This window comes from Nelumbo lutea, chromosome 2 (assembly GCF_056320005.1).
Source record: "Nelumbo lutea isolate HS-2025 chromosome 2, American lotus-T2T, whole genome shotgun sequence".
NCBI lineage: Eukaryota > Viridiplantae > Streptophyta > Magnoliopsida > Proteales > Nelumbonaceae > Nelumbo > Nelumbo lutea.
Window position 1 is genome coordinate 15882978 of NC_142685.1, and position 22608 is coordinate 15905585.

Below are 22608 nucleotides of genomic sequence, written 5' to 3' on the forward strand. Positions count from 1 at the left end.
TTATATATATGCACTAAGTTTAATTTCCATTGTTGTGCCAAAGAAAAAAAGTTTAATTTCCATTAAATTTCAAATTAATTATTATACAAATCCAATTAAATACACACACAATAAAGGTTGAGCTTGGGACGGCCTTGAGATTGATACAGCTGGGTTAGGTGAGCAGCTACCCTAAGGCTACCTAGCTCATTCATATGAAATTATGAATCTTAATATCTTATTAGGTACCACGCCTCCAATCTCCATGAGGACCGCATGCACAAAAAACATATATATTCCTTGCCTTTGCTGTACACATAACACAACGAAGGGAAAGTAAGTCGTCAATTCTTAGAGTTGCGTAATGATAAGCATGGTTTTTAAAACTGAATCGGAAAAACGGGGAATTAATGAGGTGGTTGGTCCTGTTTTTCTTTAAAATCGGATTTTTGTTAAAAAAACATTGATTTAATCAGTAAACTATTGATCTGAACAGTTAAATCATTCAATAGTTTTGAATATTTTTTATTTTTTATCAGAAGGAGCCATTATTACTGAACCCCTAACTGGTTCATTGTTCAGGTCGATTTTAAAAACCTTAATAATAAGAAAGATCCCTTCTTCACTTCATGGATATAGATATGTAGGTACGTTGTTAATTTAGTTTTCATGGTGATGGGTCTCATATATGGTGTGAATGCTAGAGGCCTTGAATTGCTTATTAGCCAGCCAACCCACTGGCGTCAAGTTCCAGCCATTCCTATTCCGTCAAGTTTCAGTAGTGGAATCTCTACCCTCGCACGAAAGAGACCCTATCCTTTCCGGCCCTTGCAAGATATATATATACATTAATGATCATGCGGGTTCAACAATATGAGCACTGGTGGCTGGAAAGAAATCCTGGATTAAGGGATCGTAAGAATTTTCCCATGGCTAAAATATTAGTTATCTTGCGGGCACTGTAGAATCACAGAAATGACGTGATCTTCAAGGGTAAGTCTCCAGACCCTCTAGAGGTCAGAAGACTGGCGGATAAGTATGTTTCAGATACAGAGGATTACTATTGGCTTGAGTTCCAGTGTCTAAATGATCACTCTTCTCTTTCTACCCACCAGTTCTCTTTCAACTCTCACTCGCTAGCAATAGTAGACCGGTCTTGGAACTCAAATACTTGCTATCAGCCTCTACAAGTTTGTACTTATTGTCTTATACACATAATGCTTGCATTGCAGAATATGACAACAATGTTGTGCCATTAACATCCCAGAAGCTGAAATCTGGGCAGTCATCAAAGGCCTAAGAAGACTCATTTTGTTGGGAATCAGTCAAGCTACTCTACTATCAGATGTAAAGGAGGTTCTGCTAAAGCTCAAAGGAATCACTGGAAACATTAGATGGAACGAACAGGCTCTGATGATGGAGCACAAGTATCTTCTTACTTTTTTTTGTTTATTTAAAATTAATGCATGTAAACAGGAAGGATGTTAGCCCCTCTCATGCTATAGCGATGAGGGCAAATGTATATAGAACTCAGTTTTTGATCCCCGGGGCCTCTGCCTCAGAGAGATCACTCATATTTTTGTAAAAGAGGTCTGATTTTGATGTTTCTAATGGATCCCTTGCTTAAAACAAAAAAAAAGAAAAAAAACAATATGAGCACCAGGTTGTTTCCAACCGTAGAATGATGTTGCATAGAATTTCGAGTTCACATCTCCGCCCCACAATGCCCCACAGCACATCCTGCCGTGTCTTGAGAGCATCTCTTGATGATGACATCATTGATTCTAGTACTATCATTGAGAGATGTTCCTAATACACGGCTGGAATGTGCTGTGGGGCGGAGATGTGAACTCTAGAATTTCATAAGCATGTTCCCTTTGCTCCATAAATTTGTGGAGGTTGGATTAGTTGAACAATGGTTTAGGTTGCATTTGGCATTCTTTATTTTAAGGATTTATCTCTTTTTGCAATTAAAAACTTAGTGTTTAAAGAGATATTTTAACAGAAAAAAAAATGAAGTCTTAGTACCTTTGGTAAAGCTCCACACCTGTTATACAATGCATATGGTCCTAACCATTAAATCTCTTATGCTTTTGGATTTGCTCCTCACACACAACCTCATAACACTTTCAACTGTGTATTTAGAAAATGGAATATCTCTCGACTTGTATGTTGTCATTTATTAAGTGATATTCTTAATACATAGTTGTGATGTTCTATGAAATTGGTGTGAAGAGCAAATTCGGATTCATCTCCTTAACGTTTATGAATGATGTACTCTAATCAATATCTTAGGCAAATCATGACATCTTTGGGCTGTAACATATGTATTCACTATCCTGCTTTCTATCATCTTTAGGCAAATCATAACATCTATCATCAGTGAAAGAACTATCATACTCGAAGAAGGGAGAGAAACAAATGTATTTTGAGGCATTGAAGAAGAGAGGATGATCATTTTTATTTCATCTTCCCAAACCCCTAAGAGTTTTCTTGACTTCTTATAGAGAATAATATGAACATACCGTTATATAGAGTTAATTAACTGATATATAGTTCTTCCCTATGAATTCAAATCAACCCCCCACAACGGCCCACAGTAGATCTCCGTTGCGTATTGGGAACATCTCTTGATATCATCAGGAGATGTTCCCAATACGCAACGGAGATCTGCTGTGGGACGTTGCGGGGGGCAGTCTTGTGAAGCCTGATTCGCTCTCCTTCCCTATATTTTACTATATTTTGTTTGATAGTAATAGTAAACTTTCAAAGCGGTGCTCCTCCATTTTGAGTAAAGTTTGGGAGTTTTAACTAAGTTTCTTGTGCATGACATGTAACCACAGCTGTGGGGTAAAAGAGCAATTGTAATAAATAAAAAAGACATAAATAACTAATTGGACTAACACATGTCATGCACATATAGCCTTAAAACAGCCTAGGATGTTTTTTCCAAACAGCCAAACTTTTCTCACCAAACTAGTAAATGATCCCATACTAAGTACGGGAATCAATAATGTTATATTTACAATATAGAATCAATAATGTTAAATTCATATTTATTAATATTTTAAATAATTATTAAAATTTTAATAAATATTTATTTCAAAAAATAGTTTTTCTATATAATTATTAGAATATTGATAGTTTTCTTTTGTTATGATAAGTAAAGGGCTAATGATTAATTGAGATTGATAAAATGTAGGTAAAAGCGCTTGTGGATAACTATTTTTGCATTTTTGCATTTTTAAGGAATGGGTTAAAAATGGTGATAGTGGGTTGTGGGCTTTAACAATAACTTCTCAGAAAATGCCACATATTTAGCTTTCTAGAAAAACGAGAAGGCCATGTATCTAAATGATGGGGGGTAGCCTGATAGTGGATTGTAAATTTTAACAAGAATTTCTCAAAGATTGTCACATGTCTAACTTTTTAGAAAATGAAAAGGCCACTTGTCAATGGTGATAGTGGATTATCTCCCACCCCTAAATATAACACTTCTTCAAAAATTTAATTAACCACAATATTTATGAGCACGTATGATATATATATATATATCCCACTGCATCAGCATAATTTATGATACATCACAATATTTGAATTGAATTGCATGTTTTAGCTCCCACCCAAAATAATAAATAAATAAAATAAAAGAAGGCAAACAAACAAAAAGAGCTTGATAAATTGAATTGCTGGGCAAATTCAATTTCCAATTGTAATTGATAAAAAACTTTACCAATAATTAATCTTTGGTTTGCTAAAATGATGCACTTTGGATCAACAAAAGAAAATTCAATTTCCAATTGTAATTGATAAAAAACTTTACCAATAATTAATCTTTGGTTTGCTAAAATGATGCATTTTGGATCAACAAAAGAAACTAAAGAAAGACAAAAAAAAAAGGAAATAAATTGAAGATCATTCGTTAACAAAGACAACATAGGAACGGATATACGGAGGAATAAAAGATAAGAGGATAATGAAATTGAAGCATACAGTCAACCAATCGGGGTGAAAGGTTAAGATATCTATCAGAAAAAAATCTGGTTGTCTACACTTGATAACTCGATATCAACAGGACCCTCCCCACATGACATACAGAGACTCCTTGTAATAGTATATATTATCGGCTGCATCTGCATTGCTGGGTTGAGAGGCCTTTTGACAGCCCAAGCTGTGTTGAACATGGACAGCCAAAGTTCTCTCACCTATTAGATGATCCTTGGACTAATAAATTTAGATACTAGCAATTATAATATTTGAAAAATCTGTAAACATCTTCCCTAATTAATCCAAGTTGATAAGATTGTAAACACCAAACTATTTTTGGCATGGTTTTTAAAACCGGATCGGACCGGAAAACCGGTAACCGGTCAGCCATCCGGGTTTGGTTTTACTAAAAACCAAAAAATTGAAAAAAAACGTTGACCCGGGCAATCGGATTGCTAAACCATTCGACCTGGGCAGCGGTTTGCGGGTTAATATTTTTATTTTTAATGCTTTAAATAAAAAAACAAAAAATAAAATACCAATTATATCCCACGATTTTGAATCCCAATCCCCAATCCCTTATTCGGTTTAGCCTTTAGGGTTCCCAAATTCCCTCCTCACTCCTTAGTCCTCTCAAGTCTCAACCCTCACACCCTACCATCTGTGGCAGCCATCAACTCTGGCATTTGATGGCAACACACACCGACAGCGACCAACGAGGCGAAGAGTTTCCAAGCACTTGCAGCGGCGAAGAATACCCAAACACTTGTAGTGGCGGACGGCGAACGACTTGCAGTAGTGGTAACTTGTAGTAGCAGACGACGAACAACTTGTAGCAACGACAACTTGTAGCAACGACAGATTACCCGAGCCCACCAGCGACGAATCCCTAAAGGTATAATTTTTTTCTGATTTTTTTTGTGATTTAATTGATTTTTTGAATTCTTTAGACCTACTAGAATGGTAATATATATGCTTGTTTAGTAAGCATGAATTAATTTTTCTAGAGATTTTTTTCTTTGGTAGGATTTCTAGAGACAACTTGAGATTGAAAGAAAATGACTAGTGACACTTAACTCCTTAATCCTTATTTTTACTGACTGATGAGGGATCTCTTGATTCAACTGAACCAATCAATTTTCTTTCTTTTTTTTCTTCACGAAATATGTTTTGATATGAAATTTATGTTTTCTTCTCAAAATATGTTCAGATAATTTTTTTTTGAACTGATATGCTTTTTTCTTCTAAAAAAAACAGGTGCTCATTACATATTCTTGCTTACATATTTTTTCTATAATTTTTGGAAAATTTTATATAATTTTTGGAAAATTTTATATATTTTTTGGATTTTTTTCTGTATTTTCTATATTTTCTGTATTTTATTATATTTATATTTAGATATTATTTTTTTCATATGTTGTTCTTTTTCCTATATTTTTCTATGTATTTTTTGTATTTTATTTAAAGTTTTATTTTACTTTTTATTATATATAAGTATTTTTTGTTTATTTATTTATTTATGACATCACGAATTGAACCACTCAACCCGAACGATTGAACCGCTGAATCGGAAAACGGTGCCCTGACCGATTCGGTTTTAAAAACCATGATTTTTGACACAAAAAGTCGATTTATGCAGTTACATAGAGTAAATCATTTTTCTGAAGGGTCAAGAATCAATGATTATATTTTCTTAGGAAAACAATCTACGTATTTGATGGTTAGAAACATCAATCAAGCTGCTATTTGGTTTCAGTATCCAACTTGTCTCAAATAAACAAACTACTGATACTTCAACAACGTTTATTGACGATTAGACTGATGAGGGTTCACAAATGGATGTGAGGTATGAAAAGATGGCTTTTCAGATGTCCCAAACTAGATACAATATCTGAATCTGGACTCTTGATTTTAAGGATTTCTCAGTGCGGTTTAGACGTCCATGCATCCACCCCTTAACGAGGTAAGATGATGATGATATGCAACATCGGAATCTGGACTTTTGATTTTAAAGATTCCTTAGCGGTTTAGACGTCCATCCACCCTTCAAATTATCCCATTATATGCCTTTTTATAGTCCATTCCCCTCATAATTGTTTTATTAATTCCCTAAGACTGCGTTTGTTTGCAATGTAAAAACGTTACTGTCGGTTCCATTTTGTAGATGAGATTTATATAGTAAATCAATGTAAAAGTTATATCAATATACTACTTCAATGATCCCCTTTTTTGATGCTCACATTTTTTAATAGTTCAGAAAAATTCGAAGGGTTTGGTGTGAAACTTCAATGGAGTTTTACATTGATGAGGTTTAAGCAAATAAACGTAATTCAAATGTATTTATTCCTATCCCTTACAAACAACATTCCTCACACACTGCCTCCGTCTTTTACTCTTTAGGCTCAGTTTTGGAACAATGCAAATATATAGAGTCTAAAATGGTTCATATAAATGCAAACTTTGGTTAGTTTTGCATTGGCAAATTTATTTAATTTCTTATCAAACAAACTTTTAGTTGTAATGGATGCAAACATGAATTCCAATAAAATATATGTCTTTTTTAACAAAAGCCCACATTGAATGCAAATTTATGTCTTTTTTATCATGTACATTTACATCTCATTTTGAACGTAAATATGCATTGGAAAATGTGTTCTCTGTCATTTGTCAATGCATAATTGTATTCTTGCCAAACACCGGCAAAGCTGAACCATACAATATATATATATATATATATATATATATATATATATATATATATATATATATATATATATATATATATATATATATATACTGAATTGGGGTTTACACTTTGATGAAGGAAGATTTGGCCCGACCTCATAGTTACGCAACACGTGGCAAGGGCAACAGCTCGGCACAATAGCATGCCCAAGACACGAGCACCAAGGGGAGGAACCAACGGACCGAACTCTCCTACCAGTAGTCCGAACTCCCTACTAGGAGCCCGAACTCTCCCTTAGGCCCCAAGCCACTCAAAACACAGAAGTGACAAATTGACTGGGGTCCCCTACTATTTATAGCCACAGTAATCGAGAACCAACAGTGCAGATCAGAGCCAATCCGACGGCCCGCATTCACGCTGACCGCACGTCCCCTGAGACTGAGATGTGATTGGCGCACGTCTTTCTAAAATTGAAGAAACGTTGGTGCATGTCTTTCTGAAACTAATGATGCACCGACGCACGTCTTTCTGAAACTGACGATGCGTCGCGCACGTCTTCCTACAATTGACAACTGTTAGCACACGTCTCCTCGCCGTTCAAACGGCAGCAGCACACTTTTTTCAAAATCAAAAGACTCGCGCTTTTTTGAAATTTGAAATAAGCACGCGCCGCCACGTCTGTCAGCAAACAAGCGCCTCCCGCCTTTGGGGCACGTGAGAAGCCCAAAGAACCCCGACAACGCCGCTCGCGCTATCAAGATTCGAAGAACAGGACGAATCCACCTACCACCTCGCAAACTCCCCGCGCCAGGGCAAGACCCTTGGCGCGAGGAGTGGGGGGCAATTGATGAAAAAAGATTTGGCCTAACCTCATAGTTATGCAACACATGGCAAGGGCAACAGCTCAACACAAAAGCACGCCCAAGGCGTGAGCACCAAGGGTAGGAACCAGCGGACTGAACTCCCCTACTAGTAGTCTGAACTCCCTACTAGGAGCCTGAACTCTCCCTTAGGCTCCAAGCCACTCAAAGGATAGTAACTCGAACTGGCCTGCCTTATAGCAGTTCAGAACACACATCACCGAACTGGCCTGCCTTATAGCAGTTCGGAACACACCTCACCGAACTGGCATGCCTTATAGCAGTTCGGAACACACCTCACTGAACTAGCCTGCCTTATAGCAGTTCGGAACACACCTCACCGAACTGGCCTGCTTTATAGCAGTTCGGGACACACCTCACCGAACTGGCCTGCCTTATAGCAGTTCAGGACTCACCTCACTGAACTGGCCAGAACTATGGCAATGCAGGACATACCTCCGAACTCAAGACTTCACCTCGCTCACCACTCCAGCACTTCGCCTCCAAGACACCAAACTGAACAAACTGTACCATGCCTGACCCCAAGGAAGTTCGTACCCAGGGGCGGTGCACCTGACTGACTTGGGATATGATGCTTGACGACCGCACTTCAAACGACCACCTGCCACTGCCACCTGACACCGCCATCTCCAGTTACAGAGACGGCTCCGACAAGGAGCAGTGGCAGTTCTGTCCCAGTAGAAAGGATGACGCCCAAACTGGCAGAAATAGAAGTAATCATACCCGACCTGACAGAGGCCTCGGAGTGAGTGCGCGAAGTGGTTATAAAAGGCCCCTACCCCCAACAACAAGGTATGTGAACTTTGCACCATCTGATCTTTACTTTGCCTTTGAGAGAATACTAACTTGAGCTTCGGAGTTATCTCACCGGATTCCCCCCGGAGTTCCCTCATCTTCTCCATTTCAGGCTCCCCGTTGCTCCAGTTAGAGGCGAAATCGTTGACAGTTAAGACCGGCCGGATTGCGCTCCATCACACTTCATTATCATTTGTCAATGCATAATGTGTTTTCTCTTTTTTGTTTCTCTTTATTTGATGGAACTGATGTTATTAATAAATTGTTTTTTTTTCTATTTTTCTTCTTTTTTCTCCTCATATTGAACTCATAAATTTATGGAAGTAAATACGTAAAACAATCTCTTTACAGATGTTATTACATTCATATATTCAAAAAGTTAAACTGCATTCTAAGGACAAAAAAAGCAAAGAAAAAGTTAGTTTTTTTAGGCCATGTTTGGTTCAATTCTCATTCTTACCCAAGATGAAACCCTAAAATGGACAAGGATGAGTAAAAATAGGCAGAATGAGAAAATATTACTATGAACCAAACACTTTTTTCCTAAAAATGAATTTTTTTTCCAGACTGACAAATGTCTTATGTGGCTCATTTTCATTCTTCATTAAAAAAAACCATGCTGGTATACATAAATCACCAACCTATGTCTCCAAAAGTGTTTTTGTAAAAATGAATTCTCTCACTTTTATAAAAGTGCTTTCGTAAAAGTACTTTTACTTTTTTCGTAAAAGTGCTTTCATAAAAGTACATTCTAAAAAGAATGTGGCCCATGACAAGAATTTTGTAACAATAAACTCTAATGCTATTCATTCTTGCTCATTCTGTGTGGCCTTGAGTAGTAAACCAAACATGGCATAAGAGTCTACAACCACTCTTAGATTCTCTCTCTCTCTCTCAAACATAAAGTTCAATTTTACCAAATGCCACCTAAGTTCTAAAAAGTCTTTATTTGACAACTACCCAAGAAAAATGAAAAGAATAAAGATCTCTATTTGCGTTAATGATTAGGATGGCAATTTTCCCCATTTCCCCAATCTTCGTGGGGATACGCCCCGAATGGGGCAAGGATGGAGATGATTTTCCCCCACGGGGACGGGGATGGAAAAATTTTCATCCCCGTTAGCGGGGATGGGGAGAGCACTCCCCACCCCACAGGGACCCCGATCCCCGCCTTGTGGGATCCCCACTAATATATATGTATATATGTATGCATATGTTATATATGTAAACATGTAAACATACATCCATATATTAATATTTTTTTAAATGTGGTAGAATTTTTCTAATACGATTGTAAATGTTGATTATTTTATTTTTATTTTTTTAAATAAAATAAAAAACAAAAATAAGATGATTGGCATTATAAAGAATCACAAGGAATGGGGATCCCTGCCGGGATAGGATCCCCATGGGGATAGGGATGGGGATAACCTTGTCCCCGTTAGCGGGGATGAGGATGGGGATTTTCTGGGAAAGGGGATGGGGAGAGGCTCCTTGTCCCTGCCCTGCCCTGTTGCCATTCCTATTAATGAGAATTTTGCCCCTTCAATAATTTATGAGGTAATTGGTGAGGAAAATTTTATTTAACCCCATCATCATCGAAGCCTTACCCCAATTATACACGGAATCAATAGGCTCAGTTTGGAAAGAATACAAATACAAATACATAGGTCTAAGTTTGGAAAGAGCACAAATGTAAATATATACAATGCAAATACATATAAAATAATACCAAATATAATGTTTTACACTCTACATATTTTCATTTATACTACTTCCAAACTAAGCCTAGAATGCAAAACCTTACATTTTGTATTATTTAGCATGTATTTGTTATTTGCACTCCTTTCAAACTGAGCATAAAAAAACATCTTAGAAGATCACATAGAAAGCCAATTTTTTTTTCTAACAAAAATTAATATTTTGAAACTTGACTATTAATTAATTTTAAATCTCAATACCAAAATATTTTAATCAACTATTCTTTATAGGGGGCATCTATTCTGTCATGTCCAATTTATCAAATATCATATCACCGACCCTTGATGGTAAGGGTGCGATCACTACGATGGTAACAAAATTCAAAGTTAAAAATATATAAGTGGAAAGCTTAGAAATAAATTTGGACAAACTTGTCCTTTTCTCACAAAATATCCATTTATATTACTATCCCTTTAATTAATTTATAATAAAAATAATGAGGGAGAAAATATATAGAATTCCATGCACTTTATGGAATAAAATTAATCTACACATGTCGAACATTTTGCACCATAGTTGATTCTATCAAATAAAATTGAAATTTAACTTAAAATCATAAAATTTCACAATTTTTTCTTTTTCTTTTTTAACTGAAGTTTAGTTATATGGTTGAACGAGGCATCCCAAGCAGGCGGGTCGGAGTTTTGAATTGAACGGGTGGGTCCAAATCCATAATCCACTGATAAAGTGATAAAATGTTCAATTGGATTCATAAATGGTAATGGGTGGTAAACTAGTAATATTCCTTGAATTAAACGGGTATTATTCAAGTTCCCTGCCTCCCGGGAAAAGAACCTTGAGAATCAAAATTCAAAAAAAAAAAAAAAAAAGAGAGAAAGAAAACAGAGAGAGAGAACGTTAACATTCCTTTCGGCTTTGCCATGCGTGCGACTCCCGCAGCTTCTCAATCGTCCACCCCATCCTTTTTTCCTTTTTCTGCTAGTTTTCTTTTCATTCTTTAATGTCTTCCCGATCAGCAGATTCCCTTAAAAACCATCTTTTGGCGATCGCCCAACTTTCTTCTTCATTGATTTCGAAGACAAGAATCTGTTTCTCACTCTATCCAGCTCTTTCTTTCTCTCTCAGAGATTCTCTTTTTCTATCTCTTTCTCTACCTATATTGCTTTTAACGATGCCTTGTTCCTTAGCTCTACATTCTATTATTTACCAACTTCTTGTTCCTCTTCCTCTTCTTCTTCTTCTTCTTCTTCTTCTTCTTAATTCCCTTATTGTACGGTCGAGGTTTCTACCGATCCGATACTTGGGCTTCAATTTTCATGGCTTCTTCAGGGGTGAACCATCTCGCTCAACCCTGCGTCCATGGTATGCTTCTTTTTTTTCTCGTCTTCATCATTGGTCTTATTATTGTTTCTCTTCCTTTATTTATGGTCATTTCTTTATTTGATTGATTGTATTTGCACCTTTAACATGTTTGGCAAAACGCATCAGTAATGTTGTTTCGTGGAAGTTTATTATTATTGTTGTTGTTGTCAATGAGTTTAGGACGATAACAGTACTGAAAGCGAGGTTTATACTTTATTCTCTCAGTTTGAACAAAGTTCATTGATTCAGGTTGTTATGTTTTTGAAACTTAAAGTCCAGAGTTGGCTAAGTTAGTTGTGGTAGGGACGTAATTGATATTGTTTGGCAATTGATCGGTACTTTTATTCCAAGAGTGACAACAGATTATGTTTCTCTCCATTTTCTTTTCTTCTATGGCTTTCTGAACTTTGATCATTCAAAACAGGGCATTTTGTCTCTTCATACGTTGAGAAGAAGTCTCGCCTCATGAAGTGGATTAGTAAGATATTTAAGGTGGGCTCAAAACAAGGGTCACTGAATGGACGACCTCCACGGTTCCTCGGTGAGGAAAACATGGCTTTTCATAATCCAAATAGATCCATGGTAATTTCACATGATTTTTGAATTTTATGTTGCTCCATCATTTCATTTTTATTTGTTATTAATGCTATAAAATGGTGATGATGACAATAATAATGGAAACGGGTAATATTTTTGAAGGAAAAAAACTTATCAAAAAAAATATTTTTGAAGGAAAAAAATAATGACAACGGGTATTCATTACACTGTTTTTCAAGATAAAGAGAAAAGATTTAGTCAGATCCTTTCTACCTTATGGACTTGAAAATCTTGCAATTTTTATGAGATCTTTTCCTTTTTTCCCTTTTCATTAGGTCCAAAATAACTTTTTCCATACAGTATTTCAATCTAAGTGGTGTGGAGAAATGATACATCTATGCTTCATAAAGACTCCTAAAAAAATATGATTTATGTATAAATGGATCCTACATTCTGTGTATAAATGGTTAGAGAATGAAAACCTATTCAGGGACCTCATCTAACAGCCTTGAGATGGTACCAGAGCCTGTTTGACCAAGTGGTCTAGTGTTTGATCCTTGTCACCCCCATTATAATTAATTAAAATTTCACCACAAGGTAAGGGTGGGCCTGTGCTTGTTCACGCTTCAAGCCCCAGCATGAGGGAGCATGTTAGAGAATAAAATCCTATTCAGGGACCTCACCTAACAGCTTAAGCTTTTAAGTTGAATGGTTCCTTGAGAATAACTACTTTGTTACTGTTGAAAATAACTTACTGCTCTCTCTCTCTCTCTCTCTCTCTTATTGGAGTCGGTTGTTTTCAAATAATATGACTTGATTCTGTATAAGCTTACAGGATGAACATTCCAGATCTGAACATGAGGAACTGGACCGTGCAGTTGCACTTTCTCTTGCTGAAGACTTGAAAAGACCAAATGGTAAGTCCCCATTTCCCAAAGGTGAAACTTTATTAATGAAGTTATTGACTTCAAATATGAGTTTTGCTCTCTCCCTCTCATGTTCTCTGTTGCTCATATTCCTTCTCTTTTTTTCTTTTTTCTTGTCATAACATTATAATGGATATATGATTTCTTCAGGATACAGAAGACGCACAAACAATGATGAAGATCTAGCTAGAGCACTCCAAGATAGTTTGAATATGCCTTCATATCCTCCATATGCTCCTCCACAAATTTTCCCTGGAGGATATAGGTTAGTTTCATCAAACCTTTCTTCGTTTTGTCCCTTATATTTTTATCATACTTATAAAATATAGAGTCAATTCATGGCCCGGATTAATTAATACATTTCCTAGGTACACTGAGTCAACATTTCAGAGGTCTTTTCTAGCATTAGTAACATATTTAAAAAACCATTGCAGCCAACTTGTGGTTTGGTCTAATTGAGATACTTTTCAAGCCTTCCAATAGGTTATCTGCATTTTCTACATGTACAAGTTTATCTCTGGTGCATCCCGGTTCTCACAGTTTTTTGCATGAATTGGTCAATTGCCTAGATCAGCAATGACCTGATGGAGTAATGTCTTTTTCTTTCCCTTTTTTTTTTAATTTTTTAAATTCCTAGGAGATATAAGAATGAGTTCTTTTATGGCTATGTTTACTGTGGTATGGTAAACTTTTAGATGTCTTATCTTCTAGATACAGTTTATAAAAATGAAAAAGAATACGGATATACATATTTGGTGCAGCGGTTGGGTTGCTCCATTGTGATCTGGGTGACCAGGGTTCAAATCTTGGAAATAGCCTCTCTGTATGTGCAGGGGTAAGGCTACATACATCTGCCCCTCACCAGACCCCACATTGGTGGGAGCCTTGTGCACTGGGCTGCCCTTTTGTATTAGGATAATAGTAGTAAATTACTTTCTATAATAGAAATAGTCAATAAGTTTCATGCTTCATCAAGTGTCAATGTTGATTCACCTATGCCACAATCTTATAACTAGCAGAAGTGGTGGAAGCTTTGGAGGGTATTCTTGTTGCTAAGGGATGTGGTTTTTCTAAGATTGTGCTTGAAGCTGATTGTCTCCAATTAATTGCTGGCCTTTCAAAGAGCACTGCTGAGTGGCCAAAGGACTCTATCTTTTTTATTCAAGACCTTTTACCTTCTAGTATGGGTGTGGAATTAAAGTTCTCCTTTGAGATCCAGAAATGAAGCAGCTCATGTAGCAGCCAAACACGGTTTTTCTTGTAATGAGGAATAACGTGTTCATCCACCGGAGTAGATTTTTGATCATTTAGTTAAGGATAGGTTGGTTAGTTTGAATGTGTAGCTGTTGGTTCTTGTAGTGGGTCTTCTTGTGTGAGGTTGCTGCTGTTGTTGGGTCGTGTTTGTAATGTAGCTTTTGTCTTGTGTCTTGTTGGTTGTTGTCTTCTGTTTGTGTTACTTTTCTTAATGAATTGACTTTTCTGCCAAAAAAAATCCTGACATTTGTTTTGATTGTTCATGGCAGTATGCATACACATATACCTGTCAGATATTGTGGTGGCTGCAACCGTGAAATAGGCTTTGGGAAATATTTAGGATGTATGCAAAATTTTTGGCACCCGGAATGCTTTCGCTGTCATGCATGTAATTATCCAATTACTGAGCATGAGGTACTTTATTAATCATTGGGTTTTGGCCCCCTTTTTGTCTTTATGATTTTGTTTCTTTTCAGGAACTATGGATTCTCGAATTATCCTGCCTTTTTTGTTACATCAACTAGGCTTTTATACTGTAGAAGATAAAATACTAAACATTCATGATATCTTGCTCTTACATTTTCTTTTTCCAAATCAAGTTTTCTTTGTCAGGAAGGAATCCATACCACAAGTCTTGTTTCAAAGAATTGCATCATCCCAAGTGTGAAGTCTGCTATCAATTTGTAAGTAAAACTCCAATCCTTATGGTTACTTATGAAATGGGATGGAAGAAATCTCTACCCCTAAACCCAACTTTCATGGATTCTAGTATGCATGTCTTTTATGTAATTGTCTTTCTATCAATTCCACTGTCCCTCCTAAGCAGAAAAAGAAGATCTGCAGTAAACAAAAATGCATTTATGATGATGAAAGAAAAGCAGAATAATTCATGGAAATTATGTGAACAATGGTACCCAGACCATTACACCATCCTTATGTTCCATGTTCAAATCACTGATTGACTTTTCAGGAAAAAAACACATCAATCAAGTGAGTGGGAAAATGCTTAAAAAATTTACAAATTGTGTATTCATGATTCAAAAAGGAAACCACTCTCATCTCTCCTCCTCTCTTATGCCAATGACAACTCAGATACAAGTGCAATTATTTAATTATACTTAACAATTGACTAGAACATAAATGGTAATTACATTTATGCCCTTGATGCAATCCAACCAAAACACATACATACAGTATAAGTAATTAAACATAAACCAGGACACAAGCGGACTGCACATGCAATGATGCATACGGCAAGCAAAGGGCAATCAATTGTATGATGGTAAAGCATTGAAAGAACTTTACAGTTTCTTGGGACTTATGCCTATTTAACTTTCAGGTGTTGGTTTTAATGAATAGAAGTTTTTTTTTTTTTTTTTTTTTGAGAAATGAGGTTAACTTGATTAAGAAAACAGAGAGTACATGAGATGATCAAGGTTTAAAATGTTGATGTCAATGGAAATGTGGCTTACCAAAATATAGGACATATGTCGGAAATGTCGAGGGGAAATATTGTAAAAATTAGAAACATTGTGGAAATATTATGAAATATCTGGAAATATGCAAATATATTTTGTAAAATGATAAAAGAAGCATTAATACATATTTCTAGACTATTATCAATAACAAAATAGTAAATGACGATTTACTGTTTTATTATGCATTTTGATGTTTTTACAAGGTTATCTGATATTTTCTTTTCTTATTTTTAATTCTGAATTATAAATTCTAATATATTTATTTCACACTAGTAAATAGAAATACATTTATTCTGATTTTTTAAATATTAAAGTTATAATACATTATGTTTTATTATAAATTTAATAAACCGATTCTCCTTTTTGTAGTATTAAGATTATGATAAATTCTGATTTCTTATAAAATTTAATGAATTTATTATGATTTTTAATACTAAATTTATAATAAATTATGATTTGGTATAAAATTTATTAAATTTATTCTGATTTTTTATATTAAATGTAGAATATGGTTTATTATAAAATTTAATAAACATTTTCTGATTTTAATAAATATTTTAAAAAATACTAACTAGTTAATATTTTATTACTTGAAAAATATTTTATGTTTTATATTATAAAGTAATTAATTTATTCTTTTGTTTTTATATTTTGTTAATTCTTTTTATAAATATTTTATTTTAAATATTAAATAGAAATTATTAATGGAATAATCAACATTAATATACTGTATTATATTAATATAATATACTAATATATTATATTTTTAATGTACATTAGTAGACATCTTGTCGACATAATAGGAAAAACTGTATTTGTTTTGGTTATTTGGACCGATTTTGTCAACATTTCCGAAATATAGGAAATGTCGACCGACATAATGTAGTTTTTATATTACCATCCATTTTCATGTCGGTGAGCCTTGACATCGACATATGTTAGATGACATTAGCGACATTTGGTGACATTTGAAACCATTGAGATGATGTACAATCAGGCTACACACAGGTTACAAAGGCATATTCCTATCACTGTACAAAAAATCCGTGTGTGTACCAGATTTAGCCAAACTATCAGCTACAGGGTTTAATTCCCTAGGAATCCAGCAAAAGTTTACAGATAAGGATTTTAACAGATCTCTAGCCTCGTTTAAATAGTGGGCCAATCTCCAAGGTCCTCCTTCCCTCTCCCCTAAGGATTTTGCTGGAGTCTCCTTTGAATGTTAGATCAGTGAAGCCTAGATATCTCGTGATACGAATCCCATTAAAGCAGCTAAATTTTCTGCTGTTGTGTAGTCTGCAACCCCAATTGGTCCACTAAAGACCCATATAGGGTGACCATCCCTTCTCTTAAACAAACCACCAATTCCTGCTATTCCCGGGTTTCCAGAAGCACTTCCATCAAAATATAAAGTCACTTCCTTCTCCTCTCTTTGATGGGGGAGGCTCTTCCCTCTTGAAGGACTGGGAGAGGAGAACAACACTTCCACCATATTCTGCTGAAGCACTAGAACCAAGGGCCATTATCTAATGATTACCAACTATCCTCGGTGTTGGGAAGGGTAGACTGGATACGAACCTAACTTTTTGCCTTTTTTTGGCACAAAGTGGCTGCTCTTACATTCTCACACTCGTCAGCCTGAGATTTTACCATAGCACCAAGCAATAGTAACATCAGTATTGGAGTTATAGCACTGTGAATCTCTAGTATACAGAAGATGTTTGCTTGTTTCATATATTGTGATTAATCTCTTTCTAAGTAATGTACTGGAATTAAGGGCCATATCCAGACAATGATCTCAGCTATCATGGGTGTTGGGAGTAGACTGGATATGGACCTAACCTTTGGCATGTTTTTTGTACAAAGTGGCTGCTCTTGGACTTGAACCCATGTTCTCATGCTTTTTAGATTGAGATTTTACCATGCACCAAGCAATGATAACTTGAATTGACTGACTAGTCAATTGAGGCCAATACTTAACTGACTTGTCAGTTAATATTCACAATGTGATCACTTTGGAGGATTGGTTTACTTAGTCAGCCATAATTTTATTTTATAGCTTTATTTGTTTCTTTATCCATAGCATAGTACCATATCTGCTTCAATTTTGTTATGTGCATGCTAGTTTCTTTAAGCATTTATGGTATGATACATGGTTGGTTAATTGTAAGTAAATGGAAATAAATCATATAATAAGAGAAGGAAGTTGTGGAATTTATTTATTTTTTACACAGTATAAAGTTATTGTATAGTTTTATTTGTTTATTTTTATCCATAATTATTTAACATAGTATAATATATGCTTTAATTCTGTTATATGCATACTTGTTGCTTTAAGAATTTGTGATGGTACATTGGTTGTATGCAAATAGAAATTACACATATAAAAAGAGAGGAGGGTGGAGAATTGCCACAAACAAGGGTCACATTGAATATTTAGGTTTTATATTCTTTCTTTAAAAAAAGGTTATATTTATTTTCTATATTTTCTAAACAAAGATTGTAAACTAAAAGTTATTTATCATTCTTTTATTGTACATTTGCAGTTTATGTTGACTTCCATACGAGATTGTCTTGATATCTTCTATTTAGAACACCAACTACTCAATTAGTCATTACCTCACCATGCTAAAAACACGTAATTATATATTATCGATGCGTATTATAAGTTTATGATTGTTGTAATGCGTATTTTTCCAGAGATGCTCCAAACTTTTGGACCTTTTCAATCTTGGGAGTCCAATAGTTTGATTCCTTTTTCAGATCCATCTCTTACTACTGGGCATTTAGTTGTAAATTTCAGAATGTAACATGTTATTACATATTGCACTGTATATTGGTATTAGTTGTAAGTGTTACATGGTAGTAAACAGCACATCTGACAATAGCTTTCTAATAACAAATCCAAGCCATGCTAACATATTTGTGGAATATGCTTTTGAGTCGTTATGAAAACTGATTTTGGAAGTGGTATTACCTTGAGGTCAGAGTTCTTATGATTTATCCTATCTTTTCAGATTCCAACAAATGGTGCTGGTTTGATTGAATATAGATCTCATCCATTTTGGTGCCAAAAATATTGTCCTTCACATGAGTACGATAATACAGCCCGTTGCTGTAGTTGTGAACGGTTGGAGGTATGATGAATATTTGTTAATGAGGCATAGTCAAATAAAATCCTTTTAATATAGGTTCTGATAAATAAAAGAGTAAATTGAGTCTGTAAAATTTATCCATTACAATACTTAACAAAAAAATGTGTCCTTTCCAGTGAATATAATTGAAACAGAGGCAAGGACATATTAGGGATTGAAATGGCTTAATTTTTTTCTTTTCTCTCTTTGTTAAATTTCATATGGTAGATCAGTTTTGCATGATGAACTTATTAGTTTACAATCTAGGGAAAACTAAGATGAATGAATTTCACTGAGCTTAGATTCCAAATGCCCACCCAGTAATTACAGTGATTTAATTGTTTTCCTTCTTAGCATATTTTCCTTGGTAAACTTTTTGACAAAGGTATTTTTTACTGAATTGTTATTATTTAAAAGCAGAATGATTTCCTTGCAATTATTTTCTTATATATTTTTCTTTTGGGATGAAGTCATGGAACGCAAGATACATTTCTTTGGGGGATGGACGGAGTTTGTGTTTTGAATGCATGGAGACTGCCATTATGGACACTGGTGACTGTCAACCCCTTTACCATTCTATCAGAGACTACTATGAAGGGATGAACATGAAAATTGATCAACAAATTCCCATGCTGTTGGTTGAAAGACAAGCCCTCAATGAAGCTATTGAAGGAGAGAAAAATGTAATTAATCACCTCTTTCTCTATTATTCACATATTCCTTTTATGGAATAGCCCCCTCTTTACTCAAAATGTGCTCTTGTTTGCAGGGCTATCATCACATGCCAGAGACAAGGGGTTTATGCCTTTCTGAGGAGCAAACTGTTAGCAGTGTATGATCAGATATCTATTTACTAAAACATATTTTATCTTCATTGAATAAATTAGTGAATCTTTATCAATGTACTTTTTTTCTTCTTAACATCTGCAGATACAAAAAAGGCCAAGAATTGGGGGTAACCGCCTTTTAGGTATGAAAACACAACAACAGAAGCTGACCCGAAAATGCGAGGTTACAGCGATTCTCGTTTTGTATGGCCTCCCAAGGTAGTAGCTTAAAACAGTTTTGTCTATTGGACCCTTTAATCATCACGTGTTTGAAGTTTGGGGTGTAGTTTCCTCCCTTAAAGTAGCAAATCCATATAATCGAGGTTAGCATAGTAGACATGCATGTTGTGCTTTTTGAATTGATATTATATGATGACCCCCTAATGAATAATTCTTCAATGTGCAAGTAAATTAGGGTAGATTTTAAAGCAGGTTTCAATGTTTTCATACATGGATCATTAGTTGACATGTTAAAGGGTTAGGTTGATGGTTCAACTTCTGGCTAAACCTTGGATCCATAACTCATAATAATCTCTATGTAGAAATACAAATATTGATAAAAAGGAAAATTTACCACGCACACCTATTTTGCATACTAAAAACATACATGAATATGTTTCAATTGGACAGTTAGCTGACGAACTGTCTAGATTGAATGGTTCAACCCTATAGATTCCTGAAATGGGCCCCAGGTTGGATCAAATGGCTTGGTGCAATTACTAAGATGACATGGATAGGATTCCCTGTATTCAGGTTTCTCTTGCTGTCTTAGTGACACATTAGACTAGGTTGTCTTGGCACAATTGCTGAGCTGAAAAAGGTATGGCTTGAGGTGTTAGTCCAACATTACTGAGTGATGCATTTGCCTGGTGCCATTATTGAGTGCACACTGGGTTCTATGTCTTGTATTGTATACAGTTTTTAATCATATACCATGAGGCATGACACATGAATTTAATAACATTCGAATTGTATGTCTTGCATACAATTGCAATTGTAGCATTTTCTGGAAAACTTGATTTAGTTTTGTTACTTTATTTTCTCCCAACTAGATTGCAAGATGACTTGAGGAAGTTATAGTCATCAAGGCCTACCCAATTTTGTTTTGTATGAGGATCTCTTTTATTTGTTCAAGAACACGAAAACGAAAAAAGGTTCCATAAATACATTGGTCTTTTGTAATTTTCCGTGGTCTTATAGTTCCATTGACAAGGTACAAGCATCTATTCATAGAAAATGACAGCTTTTGACAGAAGCCGTTACAGTTTGGTACCTCTACTGCGTGCAGATTACTAACTGGTTCCATTCTTGCTCATGAATTGATGCATGGGTGGTTACGCCTCAAAGGTACTGTTTCTACTTTCTACCTTTCTGTGCTTGGAAGCAGTTTCTTGGTTTCTATTTTTCATGATTTTTGTTTTAAATTAATGCAGGATACCGTAATCTAAGCCCAGTGGTGGAGGAAGGCATCTGTCAAGTGCTCTCTTACATGTGGCTTGAGTCCGAGGTCATGCCTGGGTCAAGAAACATGCCATCTACATCAACTGCTTCATCATCATCAACATCATCATCATCCAAAAAAGGTGGAAAATCTGAAACAGAGAAGAAGCTAGGTGAATTTTTCATGAATCAGATTGCTCAGGATACATCCACAGCCTATGGGGAAGGATTCAGAATTGCCAATGCATCTGTCAATAGGTATGGACTGCGTAACACCCTGAATCATATTCGCATGACAGGGGCTTTTCCTGTGTAAAAATGACTGCAGCTCATATTTGTGGGAGGTTTTAATCCCTTTGGAGATAGTTTGTACTGTTTTTACTTTGAGCTGATCATGGAAGCTAGGATTAGCTCCCCCGTCATTTTTCATGGGGCGATTTGTTGTTGGTTTATTTGTTAAATAGGGGTTTCCATAATGTAATAAAGTACATATTTATATGACTTCTGAAAGGGATTCTTCTTCATCTTCTTTGCATTTATTGTACTCATTATACATACTCATAGATGCACACTCAGTTCTTACAACACATTGAAAGTACAACTGGAAGAGCAGGGTTAGACATGCTATGTAAACTTATTGACCTTGGACGCTCTTAGGAACATGGCCTTGTACGTTGTTTGTTCCATGTCTACAGATATATTCCATGGTGGCTCTTTATACCAGCATCATGATGATCATCTCAGCAGCATGCACCAAACCATTGTCTTCACTATACCTTGAAGATGATGCTTGTTGAAACTGCCTTAAGTTGTGGGACGTGAAAGAGGTTTAGAGTTTTGACCATGTTCTATATTGATTACTATGTGGACGGCCCATGACAGATAGATGTATTAAGCATTAGTCAAGATGAGGTGAGTGATAGAGAAAGCAGAGTGCAGAAATCCCAGCAGCTTCACGACTGAAACCACCGTGGTAACCTGGGATTGCTAGGGGGTGTACTGAAGTTGAGGATGATTATCCATTTTATAGTGATTTAAGTGGGTCCAACCGTCCAAATTATCAATTGTCTGTTGGAGCACGAAGGTTACAAATCAATAACTGATGAGTGAAGACTTGGATGCTAGAAACATGTTAAAATTATCTAACGGTATTTGTTACAGTTTGAGAAAGGTCCTGGCAAAGTAGGCATTGAAACATATAAATGTTAAAATTAAGTTGCATTAATAAATAAAACCTCATCAACCCAAATAGCCGATTGGGGCGAGAAAGCACCACTTCATCCCTCCAAATGTCGCCGAACCCTCCTCACACCCACCTCACGGCATTTGCAGCTGTGCATTGGGAACATCTCCCATGAATGAAAGCATACAAGTACAGTAGATGTTCTCTTGTACAGCTGCAACGTGCTATGATGTGAGGACTGAGGAGGATTCTGTGAGTAGGAAATCCGAACACCTAGTTAGGAAAAGGAACCTGCACAATCCATAATAGTTTGTCCAACAGTGGCATCCATTATGGATAATCGAGATGGCAAATCCGATAAAGAAAACGAAAGTGACATCCCACTTGGTTATTGTTGTCAAATCATCTCATTATCCT

At 35.6% G+C, this 22608-nt stretch overlaps 1 protein-coding gene across 2 annotated transcripts; it reads left to right on the forward strand.

The window, feature by feature from the left end:
- Window positions 1-10952: 10952 nt before the first annotated feature.
- On the forward strand, window positions 10953-21543 carry LOC148868813 (protein DA1-related 2-like). Of its 2 annotated transcripts, none has more exons than XM_088967886.1 (12): window positions 10953-11412; window positions 11837-11994; window positions 12785-12866; window positions 13026-13140; window positions 14399-14543; window positions 14729-14812; window positions 18625-18744; window positions 19212-19424; window positions 19511-19573; window positions 19672-19787; window positions 20857-20915; window positions 21002-21543. In XM_088967886.1, the coding sequence occupies exons 1-12, from the start codon at window positions 11367-11369 to the stop codon at window positions 21322-21324; spliced, it is 1524 nt and encodes a 507-aa protein (XP_088824012.1). In that variant the 5' UTR covers window positions 10953-11366; the 3' UTR covers window positions 21325-21543. The 2 variants fall into 2 exon arrangements, with proteins under 2 accessions (XP_088824012.1, XP_088824013.1); XM_088967887.1 differs by having other exon boundaries at window positions 10962-11412; window positions 12778-12866.
- Window positions 21544-22608: the final 1065 nt, after the last annotated feature.

Bases quoted from the DNA above. Each gene is read 5' to 3' on its own strand.
- LOC148868813 (XM_088967886.1), top strand. From the start codon at position 11,367: ATGGCTTCTTCAGGGGTGAACCATCTCGCTCAACCCTGCGTCCATG. The intron at 13,141-14,398 runs GTTAGTTTCATC...TGTTCATGGCAG, and splicing joins ATTTTCCCTGGAGGATATAG to TATGCATACACATATACCTG. The intron at 18,745-19,211 runs GTATGATGAATA...TTTGGGATGAAG, and splicing joins GTAGTTGTGAACGGTTGGAG to TCATGGAACGCAAGATACAT.